Source organism: Anser brachyrhynchus (assembly GCF_964034855.1).
Source record: "Anser brachyrhynchus genome assembly, chromosome: 12".
Taxonomy (NCBI): Eukaryota; Metazoa; Chordata; class Aves; order Anseriformes; family Anatidae; genus Anser; species Anser brachyrhynchus.
The window spans coordinates 21,959,276-21,980,309 of NC_137707.1; the positions used below are offsets into that span (position 1 = coordinate 21,959,276).

Below are 21,034 nucleotides of genomic sequence, written 5' to 3' on the forward strand. Positions count from 1 at the left end.
TTCTAACTAAGCCTTTTAGTACTTACTGTAACATTTTGATATCCCTTCTGACAGGCAAGGTGAAGCGGAGTTGAACCATGGTAATCTGTAGCATTGACAATGGCTCCTTTTGCGACTAGTAAATCCACTAATGATGTTTGCCCTTGAAAAACATACAGTCATTAAAAGAGAAAAGTAAACTTTGCAAAAGAATATTGCTATTTTTCATACTCAAACATAATATCCTGCATTTTGCATACTATGTTTCTACATACTATATATTTGCTTCCTACTTCCTTGGTATTTGTTTTTCCTGTTGCATAGTAAAGTCAGATCTCAAGGTCAATGCTCTATAAAAGAATCTCCAGCTAAAAGCAAATGACATTTGTATCTTATGAGTAAGAAAAGGATGTGAAATAAAGTCATGTCACACAAAGCATTCTCATGTTGGGATTCACGATAACAATAAAAGAAAGGAGGTAGTTAAAAAAAATCAAAAAGAAAGTTAATGTATCTTCTAATAAATATAACATCCATAGCATGGTGAACATTACAAGTCAGGAGATAGTACAGATCTCCCATGCATAGTCGGCTGCAGTACAAAGAAATTATTAATTTTTCAATCTGCCAGTTCTTTAAAAACGAGACTGTTTTCTGATGACACATTTTTACTTTTTTCACAACTGAAGGACTACTGTAGTAAACACTAAGGCAAAAGTAAACAGTCAGCAAATGAACAATAATCTACTCTTACGAAACTGAGCTTAAAAGAAAATTCAGTTACCTCAGTGTAGGCCAAGATACCAGTTCCCATAGCTAATATGCAGAAAACAAGTTAATGCAAAATTCACTGTATAATGCAATGTTGGAAGTGATGCTAACATGAAGATAAAGATAATAAGGAGAAGAAGGTATTAATGAAGGAAAACAACAATACTCACCACAGATAGCAGCTATATGAAGTGGTGTGTATCCCCGGTCATCTCGGGAAAATGGGGTGATAATGGAAGGATCATTCAGTTTCCTGTAAAACGATTTAAAAGCAGCTCAGTTATCTATGCTGCAGGGGAATGAGGAGATGAAGAGATAAATTATTCTATACAGATCTTTACACACTGACAAATTGTTCTATACAGAGCTTTATAGTTGTTGAGAGTGTTTTTCTCCATGATGTGTAACTTAGGCTCAAGAGAAGAAACATTCCGCACTACACTCATCCAGAGACATATAGCCTCCATCACAAAATTTGCCTGGTTCCAGGGTATTCAGTACCCTCCCAATATTTCTTCTGCTTTTTCAAACCATATGAATGTATACTCTCTCTTATATTCTGAAGTGCTCCCAACATCCTCTGAAACTGAAAGCAGCATGATTTCTAAAGGAAATCTTAGATTAAGACTTGTACCTAGCTTTTTCTGTATTTGCAGAGATGAAAAGTGCTTACCCAGAAACTAGCTTCTCGCATTTGTCACAGTAACAAAGTGGATGACACATTTTTTGTATGGTGTCTTTGTCACTGTCACCTTGACTTAGTAATCGCTCCACTTCCTCCTGATTACCTGAAGCAATATGCTACAAAATGCCAAGGAAAGAGAGAGAATGAGGAACCGATATAAAAAGCGTTTAAAAAAAAAAAAAAACAGAAAAAAAAAGTAATTTACTAAAGCACAAAACCAAAGGAACTGATTATTAAAGACATGTATTCAAGCATTAGAAAGCAGAAATTAACAATGTCACAGCACAAAACCCCTTAACAGGCATTCAGTATTAAAAAGAATGTTCTTGGCTTACTACGCTTTCTATAAAAAAAATTAAAACAATTCCCATTATTCTCTTTAGACTCAGTCACAAAATTGATCTCCCTGTGCAAAAAACATTTCTGTACAATTACTAAGTCTCTAGCCATAAGCTGCAAACACACATTATTAGAAGTTCTGCTTTATTTCCTTGTATAGGCAAAATTCCTTTAGAATGACAATATGAGATTAGCGCATAATATGAAGTAGCTGTCAGGTGACTGCATTTAAATTATTTTATCAACCTCTTTAATTTTAAGCACTGAAAGTAGTGAGAGACAAGCAGCTATATGTGCTTTAATGGGCTGATCAACACCAACAGCAGTAGCATTTCATCCTCATCTGAGTCCAAATTTCTTAGGCACTGAAATCCATAAAACTGTTTTAACTTGGTAATGTTTTGGCACAGAAACACAAATACACTTTTAACAGCTACTAACATATATTTTGTAGTACTAACATAATTAACACTGCATTAGATTTCAGAAAATCAGAAAGGATGGTATACAAACATGAAATAAATAGTACATACATAATGCCACCATTGTTTACCTTAAATAAGCAATCTATCGGAGTAGCAGACATCTGGGACAACAAGTTCATCCTTTGTCTTAAAAGCAGCTTGTCACACAGTCTGTCAGATTCCTGAAGGTAAAATATATAGATCGATTATCCATATACTCACAAGTGAAAATGAAGTAGCTTAACAACATTATTAGTTAAAAAAAAAAATACATCATCCATTAACCACTTTTTAACTATTAGTCAGTTTCACATTTAGGATTCTATTTCTAAGGCTTAAAGGACTGCACAACTGCTGTCCAAAGAAAAAATAAGTGGATGTTCACTAGAATATTCCTTTACTGTAGTTCTCCATGAGCTAACTAGGCAACTAGAAAAGACAAGGGCAACAAGAACTGTTGCCTTTTTTTAAGACCTGTAGAGAAGCTTTCTCATGAACACAAATAAGGATTCTTCACTCTGGAAAAGATTTGACTGTGCAACAGTAGTCTATAAAATCACAGAAAGTCTGAAGAAAACAAAGAAAGAATGATTATTCACTGTTCCTCAAAAAACTGTGACACCCAACAAAATCATCATATTAGGTTTGGGAAGGGAGCAGAAAGAAGCAAGAGAGGAGAAAATGTTCTCTTGCTGTGGAACTCACTGACATAGGTGCTGCCAATGTCAAAAATATAAATAGAGTCAAAAAGCCATTTGACAAATTCACGTAAGGCACGCCTACTGGTGGCCACTAAACGGGATGACCCAGTTGTAACTCTAACTCAAAGACACTCATGAACTCTCTGCTGGGTACTGGAAAATAAAAGGTTACGCCACGTGAAGTATTACTCTGCACCAGACTCACTTGTATTGAGTTTCCTACCAGTTTCTTGAAAAGAGCAGATTCATCTAAGCAGACATGTAGCTCAACCCCCACAATGGCAGCTCCTATTTTCTGAGAAATCTGAAGATATACTTTAGAAGAATATATACGCTTCCAAAAACAGGAGAAAATTCTCAAGTAATATTTTGAAATGGCAGCATTGAACATCACATGAAATAAAACCTTAATCCAAAGAAAACACTTTTCTTCACATAAAGTAGATGAAAACATTTACACGTAGTCATCATCCGAATATAACCAAAGAAATGACATTCATTGCCAACCACAGGCAGCGGTTGACCACAATCAACTAAACCCCTAAAAATGGCAAGACTCCCAGCATCCACCAAACTGAAGATCACTGCAGTTAAGATGAACACACAATTATCAGATCAACTTTGACAGTTTAAGATCTATGCTGTGGTTTCTACAGTAAATACCAGATATAAATAATGTCTGACTTAGCTCTTAACGTGAGTAGGAAGTCAGCATGAACTTTCAGAAACTACTGAACTGCAACTAAACAAGGTCACTTGAACACCAAAAATTAAGTTAGGATTTTCTAGAAATTTCATTAAGGAATTTCAAAAATCAGCACAGATGTCTCTTGTAAAACTGTCCAAAAAGCCCTCCGTTGTTAGAGCCAATAACATTGTTAGAAATGTGTTTGTGAGGTCTACAGAGATAATAGCTGAGATCTGTACTTCATGGTAAGTTGTCTATGGTAAATTGTCTATAAACAGAATTTCTTTAAGTACTTTAAATATACATATAGATTTTATAATAGAAAATTATCCAAGATCACAGTAGAAACTGAGCAGCTACAATCAGAATAATATAGATCTGTTCCCTATCACAACATTAAAATCTCTTTCATAAAGGTCTCTTTGTAAATTCACTAGTCAAGTCAGTTTGTACATTCCTAACACATCTACACAGCCATGTGGTTGTATGTTTATAAGCTCTCCCTCCCTTATAATATAATTGAACTGACAGTTTTTAAAGCATAAACTATTTGGGTAGGCATGCTATATTGGGCTATTTATGCTAAGGTAAGAAACACTTTTTTCCTTGTACTGAAGGGTGAAAAAACATTAGCACAGACTTCACCTTATTATGAAGAATAAGCTGTTGGCTGATCTGAAATTATTTTTACTGGTTTTGTGTTTAGATGCATGAAAGTGATGATCTTCACTGATTTTTCAAACCTAAGTACTTCAGCAAAAGATATCTACGTGTTGTCTTTCCAGAATTACAAGGCATGTAAATGGCGATCTCCTTACATAGATTCTTCAGTGTGATCAGGAATAAATGATCAAAAGATCAAAAACTTTTATTAACTAGAAAAAATGTTAAAGCTTTACTACAGATGTCAGTTTCTGAAAACTCTCATCAGAGCTTCATGAGCTGCTCCCATGTTTTGCATTTTTCCCCCTCAGAATCCAAATAACCAATAAAACTTAGCGTACTTTTAATATTGTCCCTTCCACAGCGTGTGAAAATTCAAAGGGCAATTTAAGACAGCAATCCTTACACAGAGAGAAGACCTTTATTTTATTATATGAATCAGAAAAAAGTCCATCTCAGGTGAAACCCTGTGTTTTAAAAATAGTAAGAAAGTGGGAAAAAAAGAAATGGCAGAAGAATTAGATATTGGTCGAAATATCAAGCAAAATAAGGCCTTCAAAGACAAAATTGCTTGTAACAGCTTTACTTCAACTCCAGGAGTTACATAAAGTTTTGCTTAGAATGGTACTTTTTCTGGTATGACAGATTTATTTTAAATCTGTATCACCTAGATTTAAAATCTGATCCCCTGGATTTGGATATACAACCAAATATTAATGAGCTTTTTATCTAACGCTATTTTCTATACATAGAAAAAAGATATGTACCTATAAGGGTATATCTACAAATAGACCTAATCCAAGACGATTTCCATAGATAATTCAGGACTTGCAAAAAGGATCTCCCAGGATCTCCCACTCTTCATCCCAAAAACTTTATTATCCTCAGCTTCCTTAGTCTTCCTTTCCTGATCTCTCCTACGTGCACTTCTTCAGTTCCAACTTCATGGTCACCTACAGCTTTTTCTATGCAAAAGTCTAAATACTACTGATTTTCTAGTGTATGGCTCTTACCAGCTCCCTGCCTCAACCTTCTGAGCTAGGTCTTGCTACATACTAGCTGTGCATAGAAATTTAACAAGGATCCAATACTCATTAACTGGAATCCCACTAAATAAATTTGACAAGCACCAGAAAATAATATGGAGTTCTCTTGTGCCATCAGTTCCATACTTCTCTCCTCCTCTTGAACCCCACCCAAAATGTCTCTCCAAGACTCACATCATCTTGGGTGAAGGAATTCGGCAGGTTTCCAAGTGCTTACTGACATGAAGGTGATATGCCCATTATCCCACAAGGTACACTAGTTCCCTGCAGAGTTCTCCTTCTGTAATTAGCTTCATTAGGGACTGGAAAAAAAGCATTCATCAGCTGCCGGAAGCTCCATCTGAAGCCATCTATAAAATTAAATGTAGCCACATGAGGGGCTGTAATGAAGGCCAAGGGCACAGCAATGTTCCTGCTCAGATCCCACAACCCCTTTGAGCACAATCTGGAGACAGAAGCCATGGGACATCAACCTGACAACTGCTGCCCCTTGAAGGTCAAAGCAGCTTTTACTATAGGATAAAGGAAGTACGAAGTATCTCAACTAATAAGTCTCTGAAGTGACAGCAATTCCATCAGAAGTTCCTGCCATGTTCTCCCACCTCCTCACTCCCCTTCCTCACTTTCTGTCAAGGAGCTACCTGCTACCTAGTTTGTCTCCTCATTGCCTGCTACCTTCTTCTCCTTTTCCATTTACACCAGGGAAAAGGGTAGTGCAGCTCTTTTATTTTCATCTGTGTTAGAGAGCAAAGGGTCATTCATTTCCTTCTCTTCAGGGTTCTGCTGTTTTTCCATCTAATCTTCAAGTCACATTGACACCTGGGAACTCCCCTCCTTTACTCTGCCTTTCACATTGTTTGCTCCCTATACACTCACTGAAAGTAGAAAGCAGGAAACTAGCACTCCAAGCCTGGAGCTCTTCCAGCTGAGATATGGAAGGAAACATTGCACTAATATGCATTGTTCATAAGAGCAGGCAGACACTAATATAAGCAGTATGAGACTGCCCTTATGTCAATTGCACAGAGATATTTCATCTCTCATATTTCAAGACAAACACCTCCCAGAGAAATAAGTCCATTTTACTGGCAGCAGCATTTATCAAGAAGCTATAGTCAGAGGGCAACCCCAGTAAAAGAATGCTATCCTCAGCCATGTAAGGAAGGATAGGACCAGGCATTTCACAGGAAGTAGTTTATTTTCTCCAACTTGCTCACATTTTTGTGGAAGACAGTTCTACTTTGGCTTCAGTTCTCCATCCAGACCATCAGCATTGCTATTTGTACGTTGATTATTAATGACAGCCAAGCGACTGCAGGAAGCAAAGTTGACTGGCAGGTTGTTTTCCTTTTCAACCAACATTTTTATTTTTTTTTCTTAAACAGAATTAGATACAATACAAACAAGAAATACCACAGTCTCTTTACACACAAAATGAAAGTGCTTTTTTTTGTGTACAAAAACTCATGCATGACAAGTTCATGGAAAGATCCCAGAAAAGAACAAAACCAAAACCAGCAAATGAATAAAATGACAGGTAAGTGTTTTTTCTTTAAAGATTGTGCCCCATGTTGTCCCATCCCAAGCACTGCACACTGAGCCAGTGCCAGCCCCTGCTTTACAGTTGGGCAGACTGAGACATATTGAATTCATTCCAATTCTGAGTTCACTCCTTTTGATTTCCACATCAGATCACAAAAATCTAGTTTTGCAATAGTAGATTTTTTTTTTATGAGGAATAGTTAAGACTGGATTCTTTTAATAAATAAGCTAAAAAGTTTTAAGATTACAAAAGTTTCTAAAGTCACATCAGTATCATCCTTGATTGGCCTGCAGGGATTTGACCTGATTAACAGAAGGTCTAGCTGCACAGCAGCAAATAACTTACACATCCACAAGCTTCCTAACCCTGCTAGGTTAGAAACACTAAGAGCCAAACTTGACCTTCAAGCACCACCTAATATCATATAGTCCTGCACTCCCATTAAACTATCAACTTGGTGCAGAGTCATCTACACTGCAAACACTCGGTATTTAAACACTATGAAGATTTACTGATTTTACATTACACTGCAATCTCCATTCTGCTAGCCAGGTTTTATAAAATTAACAAAAGTGTGTGTAAGCTTGAGCTATGCCTACTCTGACATACTGCATTGCTTTCACAACCACAGGAGGTATTAAAAGCTTATTGAAAATTCAGCTGTTGAAAATAGATCTGTCATTTTTTCTGATCATATGAAGAGGCAAACTTAACATTTAACTACTTCCTCTAGGAGTGTACAGCAAACAAGTTTTGCTACAGCACTAGGACTCCATTCTAATATTTTAGCTTCTGCTTCAGGTACAGTTGCCTCCTAACCAATTCCTTAAAGTAGGGAAAAAAAGGAGCTTATATTAGCTGTTTGCTTCTTCTGACCAATTTACCCCTACAGTGTTACAGTCCAACAAGTTTATCAAAATCACATTTAACAGACTTTTAAGAGTAGCTTACTGTTGATCTGTCAGAGAGGTTGCCTTGTCGTATATATTCTATTGCAGCCTCAATTGAGGTTAGACAGTATCCCAATTCATCCTTCACTGAACTGCAAAGCCTGAAGTTCTTGATGTAACTCAAGTTGGCCATCCTGAAATAAAAAGTTAAAGCCACTAAAGAAGATGTCACTATAGCAAGATGTGCTTTAATACAGCAACTCATCTTAGGCAGTCCAGGCATGCAGTAAATGCGGGTTATGAAAAAGCTTCTAAAGAAATTGTTAGGCTAGCAAAATCACAGCTGTTTTGAGCTTTGTGAATGGATCAGAACACTACTTCTTTTAACTGTCCGATAAAAATTTAAGAATTGGATATAAAGAACATGAAGGACGGGATAAGGACAGTGGTAAGAAAGCACATCGTAAGTTTCAAGCATGTTACTGTTTCGAGCATCATAAGCACCAGTGTAAATTAATATCTACATATTAATGAAAAAATGCTAATATCTGAGATATTGGATACACCAACACAACAACTCAGTTCAGGTACAGATGAAAGGTTTAGATACATTTTTCCTGGCAGTGGTGTGAGATAAATAGAAGGGCATGAACTAGAAGCAAGCAATTAAGCATTCAAACTATTTCTCTACACAAAGTGCATCGAGCACATAGAAACTGCATAAAGGTTATAGTTCCATCATAGATGAAGTCTATATGGGACACGCAGATCCAGCAAATGGAAGATCCCCCCATTAAAATTGTTTTCTAGACTGGGAATCAAAACATACAGCACTTCCTGATAGCACTTCCAGAATTCCTGATAGGCCCTTAATTCTGTTACATTTAACACATCTTTGCTGTTTGTCCTACTAAAAATAGCTTATTGCATTACAGAAGCCCCTCTTACACTTTGGGTAGGTTGTTACTAAATATCCAGAAACATTTGCCCCTACAGCACCGTTATGTAAAATACAATTGAGCTATGTATAGCCGAAGAAGTTACATACCAGTTTGGGATTTCTGTTTTTACAAGTAAATAAAGCAAAACAGAGAGAAGATCATCTGCACACACAGCTTCCATGTTAACTAGAAGAAAGAAATTACATATATTAGTCATGCCTCTTAAGATTAAGGATCAGCTCTCTTAGTAGACAGTGTATTAAGTAACCAAAGCAGCCTTTCAAAAGTATGTTCTCAATGTCCCTTCAAAATAGGCTGCCAGGAGCCAAAAAATAAATACAGTTGCAGTATTTGATTAGCATTCCCTCCTTTCTACACAGGAGGAGACAAAGCACTAGCTCAAAACTTCTTGATGGCAAATGCTACCCTTTAAGTTGACATGCTTTTCCATATCCCAAGAGTCTTCCTGAAGAAAGGAAAGGATGCTGCGAAGGAAGCACTAGTTTAGGATACTGCTCCATTTACCTAGTAGGTATTATCTTCTCTTTCCAGGCTTGATAAAATAAGTATCAGATTAGGAGGTCCATCACAGAAAGGCAAGCCTATCACAGAATGATTTCTGTGAATTCAGTGGCACTTTGAATACAACAGATGGAAAGCCTGTCTGACCACCCCCTCAATAGTGCACATTGCAGAAGATGCATCTCAACAGTATTGATTTCAAGATTATCACAGAGCACAGACAAGAAACACTGAGGATTGCTGCTAGATCATTAAAATGGATCACCCTCATTTCTTCTACATGAGAAAGCGTCCTAACACGTACAAACTTCTCAGATGCTCTAGCCAAAACACACACCTAACCAAGTACCCCATCTCACATCATGGGGAAGCATCTATCTCACATCCATTCTGCTTTTTTGAACACCTGCAAAATAGACCCCAATCTCACTGCTAGCCCACAAGACTAATTCAAACAGCTGTTTACATACCAAAGTGCTTTGTGCATAATGGCTAAGAAAAATAAAGCTTAAAATCAATTAATTCACTATTTACTGACCTCTTTGGCTAGGGGACTGCATAATAATTTGCACCACTTTTCGTAGGCAAAGTAGCTTCTGTTGAGGGGAAGTACATTTGTTCAGCTGACCCAGTTCTCGTTTTGCGCGTGGTATATTAAAACTATGAAATAATTTGAAATAAATTGTTAGCATACATCACGGCTCCTGTGCAGGATGTCCAAAACCAAAGTTTGAACGTATTCAGAGCTGAAATGAAAAATGGCATAAAAAAATTTCCATCCCCACTCCAAGTACATTTGCACTTCTGCACCCTGTAGAGTGAACCTTAGGCACAAGAACACAAAAGAAAAGGAGATAAAGATCAGCACAACAGCTGCCCTAACATAACACTTGCAAAGCTTTATTTTTCTATTTCAAATGAATAGAAAAATAAGTCTGCTATTGTCTGAAGGATTACACTTTTTGGCCTGCCTGAGACCCATTTAAGATAGGATCTCAGTGACAGCTCAAAAATCTACACTCATCTCTCACCTGAACTCAGACTTTACTCCAATGTCTTTTTGATGGAGGTCTTGAAGGCTCCTCGTGATTTTGTTGAAAGCAGCATCCTAATCAATAGAAAAACAACAGGTTTTTAAAATGCATTGAACTAATGTAACTAATCTTTAGCAAAGAAACTCACCTCACTTGCCTCAATAGTCCCCACATATTTAAAGACTAGATCATAAATAGCATGGTGGATATACATCTGTGGGGAAAGAAACACAGTAGTTTAAGCATAAAAGGAACAGTTAAAATAGTTTGCCAATTATTTTCCTTAATTTCAAAAGCTTACTTCAACTGCTTGTTTAATCATATTCATCTGCTCTTCTTGCTTTGCAAGCATCTTCTAAAAAAAGAAAGAAAAGCCAAAAAAACAGCAGAAGTTAGGCAGTTTATTGCTTAAGTAACACCATGTACTGTGCATTAAATGAAGTATTTACCAAGTGTGAATCTCTCAAAAGATGCTGGAGACATTTGGTATAAAGCGCATTGACAGAATCCTGAAGAGGAAAAAAATAAAAGGTTTTTAGATTTGGGCTAATCTGGCTCGAAGCAACAGAGCATAAGCAAGCAAAGAAAGGAAATTTCTCCTGCCTTAGAAGCATACAGTATCAACCACAGCAAGATAAGATTTTTAGCTAGAACAACTGCCTTAACCTGACAGTTAAGATGTTGTAATTCGCAATTACAAATTCTTTCTTCCTTCGCACCTTTCCCACAACTCTGGAAGATTGACACAAAATCTCAGGACAAAGATATCTAAAGCAGTGACAGGAATTATATTTAGTAAATTAAACATCAAGCAACAAGATACTGACTATGTAGTGGCGGAGATTTTTCCTTTCATGTTCTTTAAATGTTCGGTAGAAAGATCCTATGTATTTATCAAATCTCTCACAGTGCCTTCCCAAGAATTCTCTAACATCTTCAATATTTTTAAGAGAATAGGAATTTGATGAAGCTGTAGATTCACCTAAAACAAAACCCAAGAGTTAATTCATTGAATATGTAAGCATGGTAAAGTACTTTCTGTCCCTAGATACCTAGCCAACTTGTGTGCAATGAAACGTTAATTCAACTTAATATTCTTTTAACTGTGTTGCTTTTAACTAAGAGAACTTAATGCAATTAAATAACCACATTTAGAGCTGGCTCTTTTGCCTTTGACATCAAGCATTTGTTCGGAATAGCTAGAACTGATTTCGCATGCTTTTTTGCCATGTGGTAATTTATTGCCACATACACAACTCAACTTGCATTGCACAGGCCTGAAAGAAAAGCACATCAACGTATTGACTGAATACCCATGCAGGAAGTCAGTGTGCTCTAAGCAAGCTGTAAAAAAAACATTTTGGATTTTTACATAACCTGTTCTTTTCTGAAAAATTTTCTCTGAATGGGAGGGCAAAATTGCTCCATGTAAACATTAAACCAAATCCACTTTCCTTCTGAATAACACAGTCGGATCCCTCACTTCAAATTCATGTATTTTTTTAATGAAAATTTCTCTAGGTAAACCCTTCATTTGCAACCAAAGGCTAGCTAATAACAGGCTTAGCTCTCATTCATTTCAAATTACTTTAAAATTACAAGTTACCTCACTTCTGAAAGACCGCTATACAACTACAGTAAATAATAGCAAAAAAAAGGAACTCCACAAGAATATTTTTATACATGCATTAATATTTATAGTTTAAGTCTATATGTATTTTCTCTAGAATAACTTCCTTTCATACTTCCCTCACAGTACTGTTTTCACACTTGTCTGGCATCACTTCATTTTGTCATTATTTATTTCAAATGGACGTTATGTATTAAGACCAGATCCTTCTATTTCAGAAAAAGCATGTGTTTTAAGTAGCTTCAGTTACTTTTAATTAGCTAACACAGATTTCTAATAAAATTTCACAAGGAAACCCTGATACATTCAAAACTTTAATAACCTTGGAAATAGTGTTCCGGCCTCATCAAGAGGATTTTCAATGCTAGGCCAAAAAGTAACAGATTCAACAAAATGGGGAGACAACCACCAGATGCACTGCTTTGTAGCTATGCAATACAACATCTAAACACTGCAGTGACTGTGAAAATTTATTTCAATCCAGTCTTGTGCATCCACCTTACATCTGAAAACAGATATCATGTTTAAGAGATTAAATACTACTTTTAAGCAGTCAACACTAAACAGAGCACTGCTAAAAAAAAAATCAAGCTGGATCAGGTTTTCCACTTTTTTTTTTTAAACTGTGGAGACTGGGATATATAGACTGAACTATAGCAACTTAATGTCTTAACTTATAGCAACTTAATATGTTGCTTAACTACAGCAACTTAATATGTCTTTCCACCAACATACCAGCATCCACATCAGCATGTTAGTAAGTACTGGGAGTTTAACCAAGCCAGCATTTTTCAGAATGAAGAAAATGTATTAAACAAAGACACTAATTTATTCACCATGCAAACAAGACTTATCACTCCAATACATACCTGAGCTTTCTGTTTTTTCCAGTGGATGAGCTATGCACAAAATACTAAAGCTCTCTTCTTTTTCATTGTAAAATGTTTCTTCAAAAAGTACAGGGACTGAGAGATGGTGACTAAAACCAGTTCCTAAAACGATGAGGTTTCCTTGTATGAAGATCTCCTGAAACAAAAAAAAAAGATAGTGTAAAACTCCTTCAAAAAAAAACAAAACAATTACTGACTTCTGCATTGCATAGTTATATTTTCAAGGAAAGAAGAGAATCTTGCAAGACAAGAAAGCCACAGATTTGTGATTTTTTTTGTATCCTCATGCTGTGTAGACTGAAGCTGGAATTCCTTCAGCCTGCAACAGGTAGTTTAACCTTGCTTATACCCACTTTCCTTACAAGCTCACTATTACAAGAGGTTTCTGACATCCTACAAACTAAGTGACTATTTGCAGATTTTAAAGCACTTTTAGTAGAAAGGAAACCAAAAAACAACTTATATTTGAAGTCCAGAGCCCAGCTTCAGAAAAATACCATATATCTTGTCTACGTTTTTCATGCTCATCTTCTAAAGCAATTCTACTGTGAATATCTGCAGTAGGAGGATCTAGATGACTGCTTGCAAACCAATGCAATATCTCAGACTGTATTGCAAAAACGACAAGTTAAAAAATTCATCAAAAGCCTATGCAGTGCTAGCATTGGTTATCATGCCTTGTCTTTAGAATAAATTTCTACTCTATTTATTGAATTAATTAATCAGGCCTCAGATACAACTCAATACCATCCAAATTGTCTTAAGCATTGGTGAGCTTGAATCCGCATACAATATAGGCAAGCTACTATTTGCCTGAAAGCTAAAGATGTAGTTAACTAAGTGATAACAGCCCTTCTGCCTTGCAATAAAATTCCTAACAGCCACAAGTGGGGATGACCCATTTTGTTCACAAAGATAGAATAGCTAAAAAAACCACAGACAAGCTTGACAAAGTAATAAGCTGAAAATGAGAGGCAGCAACACCATCTAAACAGGACAACTATTCTTGTATACGTGCCAAAACTCAGCTTTTGCTAGAAAGCAATATAACCCTTAGAACCGGCTTAGATGGGCAACGTACTTCTTTTGCAAGTTAGCTATAACTCCTCACTAGCTCCTGTAACCATTAGTTCACACTGTCAGTCACCAACTGCAGCGAATCATTTACTGGAGTGTCCCCAAGCCACATTCAGATATCAAAACAGAACTACCTTTCCATTTAAGGTCTGAAAATTTTCCTCTAGTGGCTTCAAAACATAGGATTCAAACTGGCAGGTAGAAATACTGTTGCTTGAAAGGCTTCCTTTGCATGGAACTAATACCTGGAAAAAAACCAAACACACAACTCAGAGACAAATGCAATACATCACCAGCTAAACCCTGACTGCTTTTGCCTTTTGTACTCCTTTAGAGGCACGCAGTTAAATCTGGCTTATACATATTTACCAGCAAGTGTGGCAACTGACAGCTGTTTTCAGTTTGTTTTTTTTTTTAATAAAAAGGAAAAGCCATTCTTAGACATATAGCTAACTACAGTTTAATTTTGTGACTTATCTGAATGACAACAGATGGAACTGAAGCAAACAATAGTGAGGAGATGAAATCCCATATAAGTTACCTGCACCAGTCATCTGAATGATCTGAACATGGCAGCTAGTAAAATTGCAATATATTTTCAAACTAAAAGGAAATCCTATCTGAATGAAGAATAAACCTAAGTTAAAAATCAACTTGGGTCTACTGTAACTAAAAGATTGGCAGATGGACACATTCTTAATTAGTAAGCAAGACACATTTTAACATTTGCATACACTACACAAGTCTAGTTTTCAACCTGAACAACCTGTTGGTACTGCCAATTTATTTCTTAGTGATACTCCAGGCATAACCAGATCAGAACTAGACTGTTTTGATACACAAAACAGAGCAAAAGGATACTGAAAACTTCATTCCTTTTTGAAAGTTTGTCCTTTTTGTCACATTAACCTTTAGCGTGACTAAATCGTAACTTAACATGCACATCTGATTTAATACAGTAACAGGCATTTATCTATAATAGAGCCTGCCCGAACTCACCGTTTGTCTATTGAGGTAACCAAAATAACTACCAGTAGCTGGCAAATAACGTCATCTTAAGCATCTTGACTTCAGTACAAAATCTACATTCCTATTATTAACCCAATCAGTCTTAGAATTTTCTTTTAATCATATTATTCTCCACTCAGACTAAATTTTTTCAATCAGAGGAACTTAAGTACTTTGGAGTATAGCAATGGATCGGCACTTTCTAATTACAGGAAAGTATAATGCAATTAGAAAAAAAAAGTGAAGGAAGCATGAAGTCAGTACTCTAACAGAAGAGTGGTGTTCCCTTCAATACAAGGTACACATTATACACGCTGAAAAGATCTCTCATTGGTAAGGAACATGAAGCAAATGTTCCGAGTTCTTCCTGTACTTAGAAACTTCCAGAAATGGTGCCTTCAAGACAATTCTACTCCTAAAATAAGATTTTTTTTCTTCAGAAATGACAATGACTCAATACAAAAACTTTTATCCTAGCAATGTAAAGCAATGCCATTATCAGTACCAGAATCACCAGCGTAAGAGGTCAGACTTGAGAACAGAGACTATTTTTAAATATTAATTGCACACTGAGTTCTGCAAATATTTGACAGATTCTTGCGTTAACAAGCTAAGTGCTCAACCATTCATTGTTCACGTTCTCCTGTATTCTTCTTAACCTATACAAATCACTATATATTCAGTTTTAGTAAGCACGTATTTAGAAATATGCTTGTTGTTCTACATATGAACACTGCAATAGCCATACCCACTAAGAGCTAGCAAGTTCATACAAACCTGCAGTAGAGTTAATACAAAGAATTAAGGATAAGATTAGGATAAGGATGTCAAGGATATTTGATAACAGCATACAGATAAGACCAGTGAACAGATTTTAGCATTTCTGCTAACCTGTACCACCTTGGTAATAAAAATTGAAAGAGCCCTACCCAATTAAGGTTTAAATTTATAATCTAGTAGCAATAAAATGGGTTATTTGGAATATATATGTATATATTATATATATATATGTATATATTCCAAATATATATAAAAAATATATATTCCATTTGGAATGGGTTATTTGGATCAAGACTTACTGTAGAATATTCAAATCAAACTTCTTAAAGGACTGGATTTTTTTTTTATTCCAGTTCAGTTTGTTAACTTTGTTTTGCTATGTAAAATGCTGTCAGAAACAAGTGATTGTCTGTCCACCAACAATTTCGGGAGGTCAGTCCTACCTTAAGCTTTACAAGCAAGTAGAAGAACACACAACTCTGTTCATACCAAAGAAAAATAGTTTTGTGTGAAGTTTAGAAAGAGCACACACTTCCATCTTTTACTACCATGCATTTATTGAGAGGTCCATGTTAGCAGATAAGCATGTAGTTAGCAGGTAGGCTTGCACTGATCATTATGAGTCTTAGGAGACATGATCTAAATACATATCACTACTAGTTATTAAGCAACTTTTAAATACACTGTATACTTACAATACCACGGAGTTCTGCAACTTTGGTACAGAGATCAGGACGGCGCTTCTGAATGGCCAAATAAAAGGGATTTTTCAAGATATCTTCATCATACATAGCCATATGGACTTCAGATATTCCAAGGAGATTTTCTTAAAAAAAAGCCATATAAAGAATGGTTAATATATCATACATGGTATCTGTGAAAGTACAATATAGGGAAATACCACAGAAACAGTTTGATTCCTTGTCCAAAGAGAAAAAGCAGTTTCAGGTCTTAATATGAACTGTGAATGGCATGCTTAACATGAATGTAACTACAGTCACACAAAAGTTATTAGGAAAGAAGTTTTCACAAAACTTTTTTTTCCACAAAAGTTTCCTTTACACAGCTATCCTTATAATGTTTCCTTACCCCTTTCAGGTGTTAAAAGTCTAACAGCATATATGTTTAGACAAAGCTTACGGAAGAAGTTTAGATCTACTTTATTACCACTTTGACACACTAGGTAACTTGTACTGCTAATTTCTAAAACAACCCAGAAGAGATGAATTGACTGCTCCTTTGCAGCAGATTAGACTGCATCACAAGACATTGATGCTTCCACAATATGCTCATTTCAGTCTTAAGACTTATCTATGTAACAATTACTGACTCACACAGATCAATGAGACAACCAGACAGTGTAACAGGAATCTGTGTAAAATAATCCTCAACTTTCCAGGGGAACTTATAGGAAAGAAGTACAACAAGAAGATATGAATATCCAAGTCATAATTTAAAAGACACCACGAAATTCAATGTTTGTGGGCAATTCCACTCCCATGGAAAAGGTCTAAACAATCTGAAGTCAGTCTGACACAAAATCTGGCAAAACAGTGAGCAAAAGTGCCTGGAGACAGAAAATCGAATCTCTAGGCACTGGAAGAGCTACCACTAGGTGAGCCACAGGACAAAGATGACTTCTGGAGGCACTGAACCCTTTGTTTACTTCCTCCATTTTAATTCTCAATAAAAACTATGTCCTAGACACAAGGGCAAGAAAAATCCTAATAGGACCTTTCTGAACTAACTTCAAAATTATTTTATTCTAAAGAATGGAGATTAACAGGCTTACAAGTGCTTAAGTAGTCTGTCTTATACGTTTCCCCCTGGAGTCAAGGAACAGAAATTGGATGACTTCCTCCTGCAAGTTCACCTGTATGTCCCAGGAATAGGTGAGAAGAGCAAGAGAACTTCAGTTTGAGCAGGTCATCCTTAGACAACTAGTATTTTCTTGTTTTCTTCAACAGTGTTATAATTCACACATTACTTGCTCAGTGTGAACTTCTAATGCTTATTCTGTTGTGTTCATAATATTGACCACCTCATGCTGCACCGGTACCAAAACCACATCCTTCTCCATAGATCAGGAAAGAGACACAAAAACATTGCATGGCAGTTTAATAGGGCAGGAAAAAAAATACACCCAATCCCACAGATTTTTAGATAGTCTTTCAGTTTCAGCTATGCTGCTACCTCATCCACAGTCTGTTAACTGATCTACATATAGTCTGAAGCTTCCTTATAATTAGGCACAAGGAGAACTTAACACAAACATGATCAGATAAGCCTGCAGGCAATTTCCACTATGAAGTTATCAGCAGTTACTTACAGCCTGGATAACCTCAGCATGAACCACTGAAGTTTGGCAGTGGCAGACAACTGCCTCAAGCAGAGTTTTCCTGTGAAGTTCTAAACAAAATAGTTCATCCACTTTCAAACAATGACAACATTAAGAGCTTCTGTGAAAGAATATTAAGTTAGCAGTCCCAAAACTGTTTTGGAACACAGCTTTGAAGTTTACTTAGAGGATGGGAGAGAAAAGGATTATCCATTGAAACCTTCAGAAGACTAGCCAAGTTCAGCAAGTAAAAGACATCCAGTCCTGTAAAAGTACAGCTTCACACAAGGTCTGTCCTATTGCAGTCCATGGGTCAACAGTATTATCAGTAGCGATTTCACAGCTGATTGCTGTAAACACTTCCCATCAGGCAGATGCAATGCAAGGTCCTAGGCCAGCAGTGTGGGAAGGAAGAGAGGCAATGCAGAGCAGCAGCAGGTCTGCTGCAGGAACATCTCAGCACTGATACTCCACAGGTGTGTGATAAGACAGACTTCACTAAGCAGTACTTATCAGCTACAGAAAACATTTCTCTGAACAACAGGCTAGGCAACAGACCATACATGACTGCAGCTTGGAGTCCAAACATGAATCATCATCAACTTCTTACAAACAAGTTGAACACTGCAGAGGGCTGTATGAACACATGTGCAGCCCATAAAATAGTCTGCTGTGACAAGACTTCGGAATCCTGTGCTCTTTTTTGGGTGCTACACTTCAGGGAAGATTGAACTGACTGAAGAATCTTAAGCAAGAAAGGCAAGATGCCTGGGAAGCAGGATCTGAGACATGTTCCTTATGGTGAAGAAACTGCATGAAATAGGTAAAAAAAATCCCCAGATGCACCAAGGTCTCAGTAAAGAGCTTTTTTTTTTCCCCCGTATCCGCAGATAAGAGTTTTTTTTTTTTTTTAACATATCTGCAGGCCTTAGCTTAAGTAAAGAGACTCAGATTACAAATCAGGAACACCTTTCAAAAGAAGATAAACATGTTTTAGATTGCTTAGCAAAGCTATCAAGCCTCTGATATGGTAAATCTTTAAGAACCTGTTAGACAAACCTCTACGAAAGGTGATATGGATATAGTGAGGCTAGGAGGCTGGATTATATGATCTCTCAAGCTTTCATTAACATAGTTAGTCCACTAACACATCTTCACCTGCCTTTACTGGTGAATTCGTGTTCAGTATCTGGTCAAGTGGTAGATGAGACTGCCAAGACCTTCTACACACAACAATGTGGGAGAAGATGATTTGGATGCCATGCACTGGGAAGCAGAGGAGATAACATAAGAGCACACTGACACAAAAAGGCAGCTGAGCATCAGACTGCAGAGGCAAAACTGCACAAGTGCTTCCAATTGCAGTAGCTATATTGCCAGCTTTTCAGCTTAATGAATCTAAGTCCAAGGAGTTCTTCCCATAGCAGAGAAGAGGAAAGAGGAACACATCCTTTAAACTTCCCTTATCTAGAAACCTGTACCTCATTATCAAAAAAAGCAAGAAGCTTTGTCTAAGAAGAAATTAAGAACAACATTTAACACCTTGGCAAAACAGGTGGAAGAGATGTATTGAGGGGTAGGGAAACTCCCAGAGAAAACCTTGCTCTTATGAAACTTATTATTTGATTCACACAGCTCTTAAGTCATCACTTGCACCTGAAAAAAATGAGACTAGAGTCTTCAACTTAAGAGACTTGAACTGTTTCAGTTCACAGACCACCACAGTAATTTTGAAACAATCTTCAGTTCTGGTTCATGAGTTACCACATATAAGCAGTTTTAAAACACTCAGTGGTAGACATTTCTTTCACTACACAACTATTGAACGACTGTGTTGAATGATAGAGCTTGAGAGCTCCAAAAAGAAGTCAAGTCACAAGAAACTGCATTGAAACGTTCAATTCTGGCATTTTAGCTACAGTAATGCAACTAAGATGCCATCAGCATGCCATAACCCCAATAAAGGAGCTTATCTCTTAGTTCATCCAAGTGTTTGTCACTCAGCTTGAGCAGAGGCAGACTTTGAAGACTCAACTACTAGCTGAACACGTGAAGCTGCACACAGCAGCAAGTAACTACCGGTAAACAAACAAGTACTGATTTAAGAATCACTTCTGAATATCCCTCTCTTAGTGCTTCATCTGCTCAGTGCTACATTAGTGGATGGCTATATTATATGATTATAGCGTGGGTATGCAAAAGGAAAGATAAAGTGCTCATTAGCTTGAACAGTTAAGTTGCTATATTCACCTCAACCTCCTCTTCACCTATCCACAGCATTCTTGATGGAGAGGCAGAAATGGGGATGTATAAGCTGTGTACAATATAAGTAATTAGAGCAAAGTCAAGTCCTTTATGCTACACTTCAATAGATTAAGTCCACAGAATCAGAAGAATACATTAGATTCCCCAAATATTGGCTCAAGCATTTTTGAGATTAAGTCAATTTCTTTCCACCTCAGAAGTTAAGTGCATCTGAATACACCAGCTAATGCGTTGCAGTAATTCTAGGAATACATTAGAACACTCCATTGAGAATTTGTTGGCAGAACACAACATCCAACTTCAATCTAATTTCACTGAAGTGGCAGGTGGTGGACTTACTCCTCTAGCTGCACCTTGGACAGCTTTAGACTTACTAACATTAAGAGGGCAGAAAAAAGCACAAAACCATATATACATTATCAGAACTGTTTAATGCTTAAGTGAAAGTCCATTAAAAATTGTCAGAAGCCATACACACTAAGTTTCTTAAATTCTATCATGCTGAGCTGTAAAGCAATACACAAGTACTAATCTCAGAATGTTTAAATGGAATCACTTAAATGTGAGGCTTCATGCCCGTAAACACAAAAAAAACCCTCAAAGTGCTAGAAGAATAGAAGCTAGCTGATCAGAGAATCCATTGGGCATTATGTTACTCTCTAAAAAAAGCATAACCTTAGAACAGCCAAATCCTTTATAGGTTAAGAACAGACTGATAATTCTAACGACATGTATGTTGATTTTGTTTATTTGTTTGTTGTTGTTTTTAACTTTAGCTAT

The 21,034-nt window shown here is 36.6% G+C and overlaps 1 protein-coding gene across 7 annotated transcripts in view; it reads right to left on the reverse strand.

The window, feature by feature from the left end:
- The window catches only part of ANKRD27 (ankyrin repeat domain 27), a gene marked incomplete at its 5' end in the record, with an annotated part of 63,911 nt that overhangs the window by 18,683 nt on the left and 24,194 nt on the right, over window positions 1–21,034 (reverse strand). For all 7 annotated transcript variants that reach the window (XR_013938284.1, XM_080552272.1, XM_080552270.1 and 4 more), the window contains 15 exons: window positions 27–142; window positions 921–1,003; window positions 1,424–1,551; window positions 2,328–2,420; window positions 7,831–7,963; window positions 8,818–8,896; window positions 9,771–9,892; window positions 10,264–10,340; window positions 10,415–10,480; window positions 10,568–10,621; window positions 10,716–10,775; window positions 11,094–11,248; window positions 12,766–12,922; window positions 13,998–14,108; window positions 16,347–16,477. Coding sequence is in view for 6 of the 7 variants with exons in the window: in XM_080552269.1 (XP_080408395.1) it covers window positions 27–142; window positions 921–1,003; window positions 1,424–1,551; window positions 2,328–2,420; window positions 7,831–7,963; window positions 8,818–8,896; window positions 9,771–9,892; window positions 10,264–10,340; window positions 10,415–10,480; window positions 10,568–10,621; window positions 10,716–10,775; window positions 11,094–11,248; window positions 12,766–12,922; window positions 13,998–14,108; window positions 16,347–16,477 (1,565 nt within the window). The remainder of the gene's footprint in view (window positions 1–26; window positions 143–920; window positions 1,004–1,423; window positions 1,552–2,327; window positions 2,421–7,830; window positions 7,964–8,817; window positions 8,897–9,770; window positions 9,893–10,263; window positions 10,341–10,414; window positions 10,481–10,567; window positions 10,622–10,715; window positions 10,776–11,093; window positions 11,249–12,765; window positions 12,923–13,997; window positions 14,109–16,346; window positions 16,478–21,034) is intronic.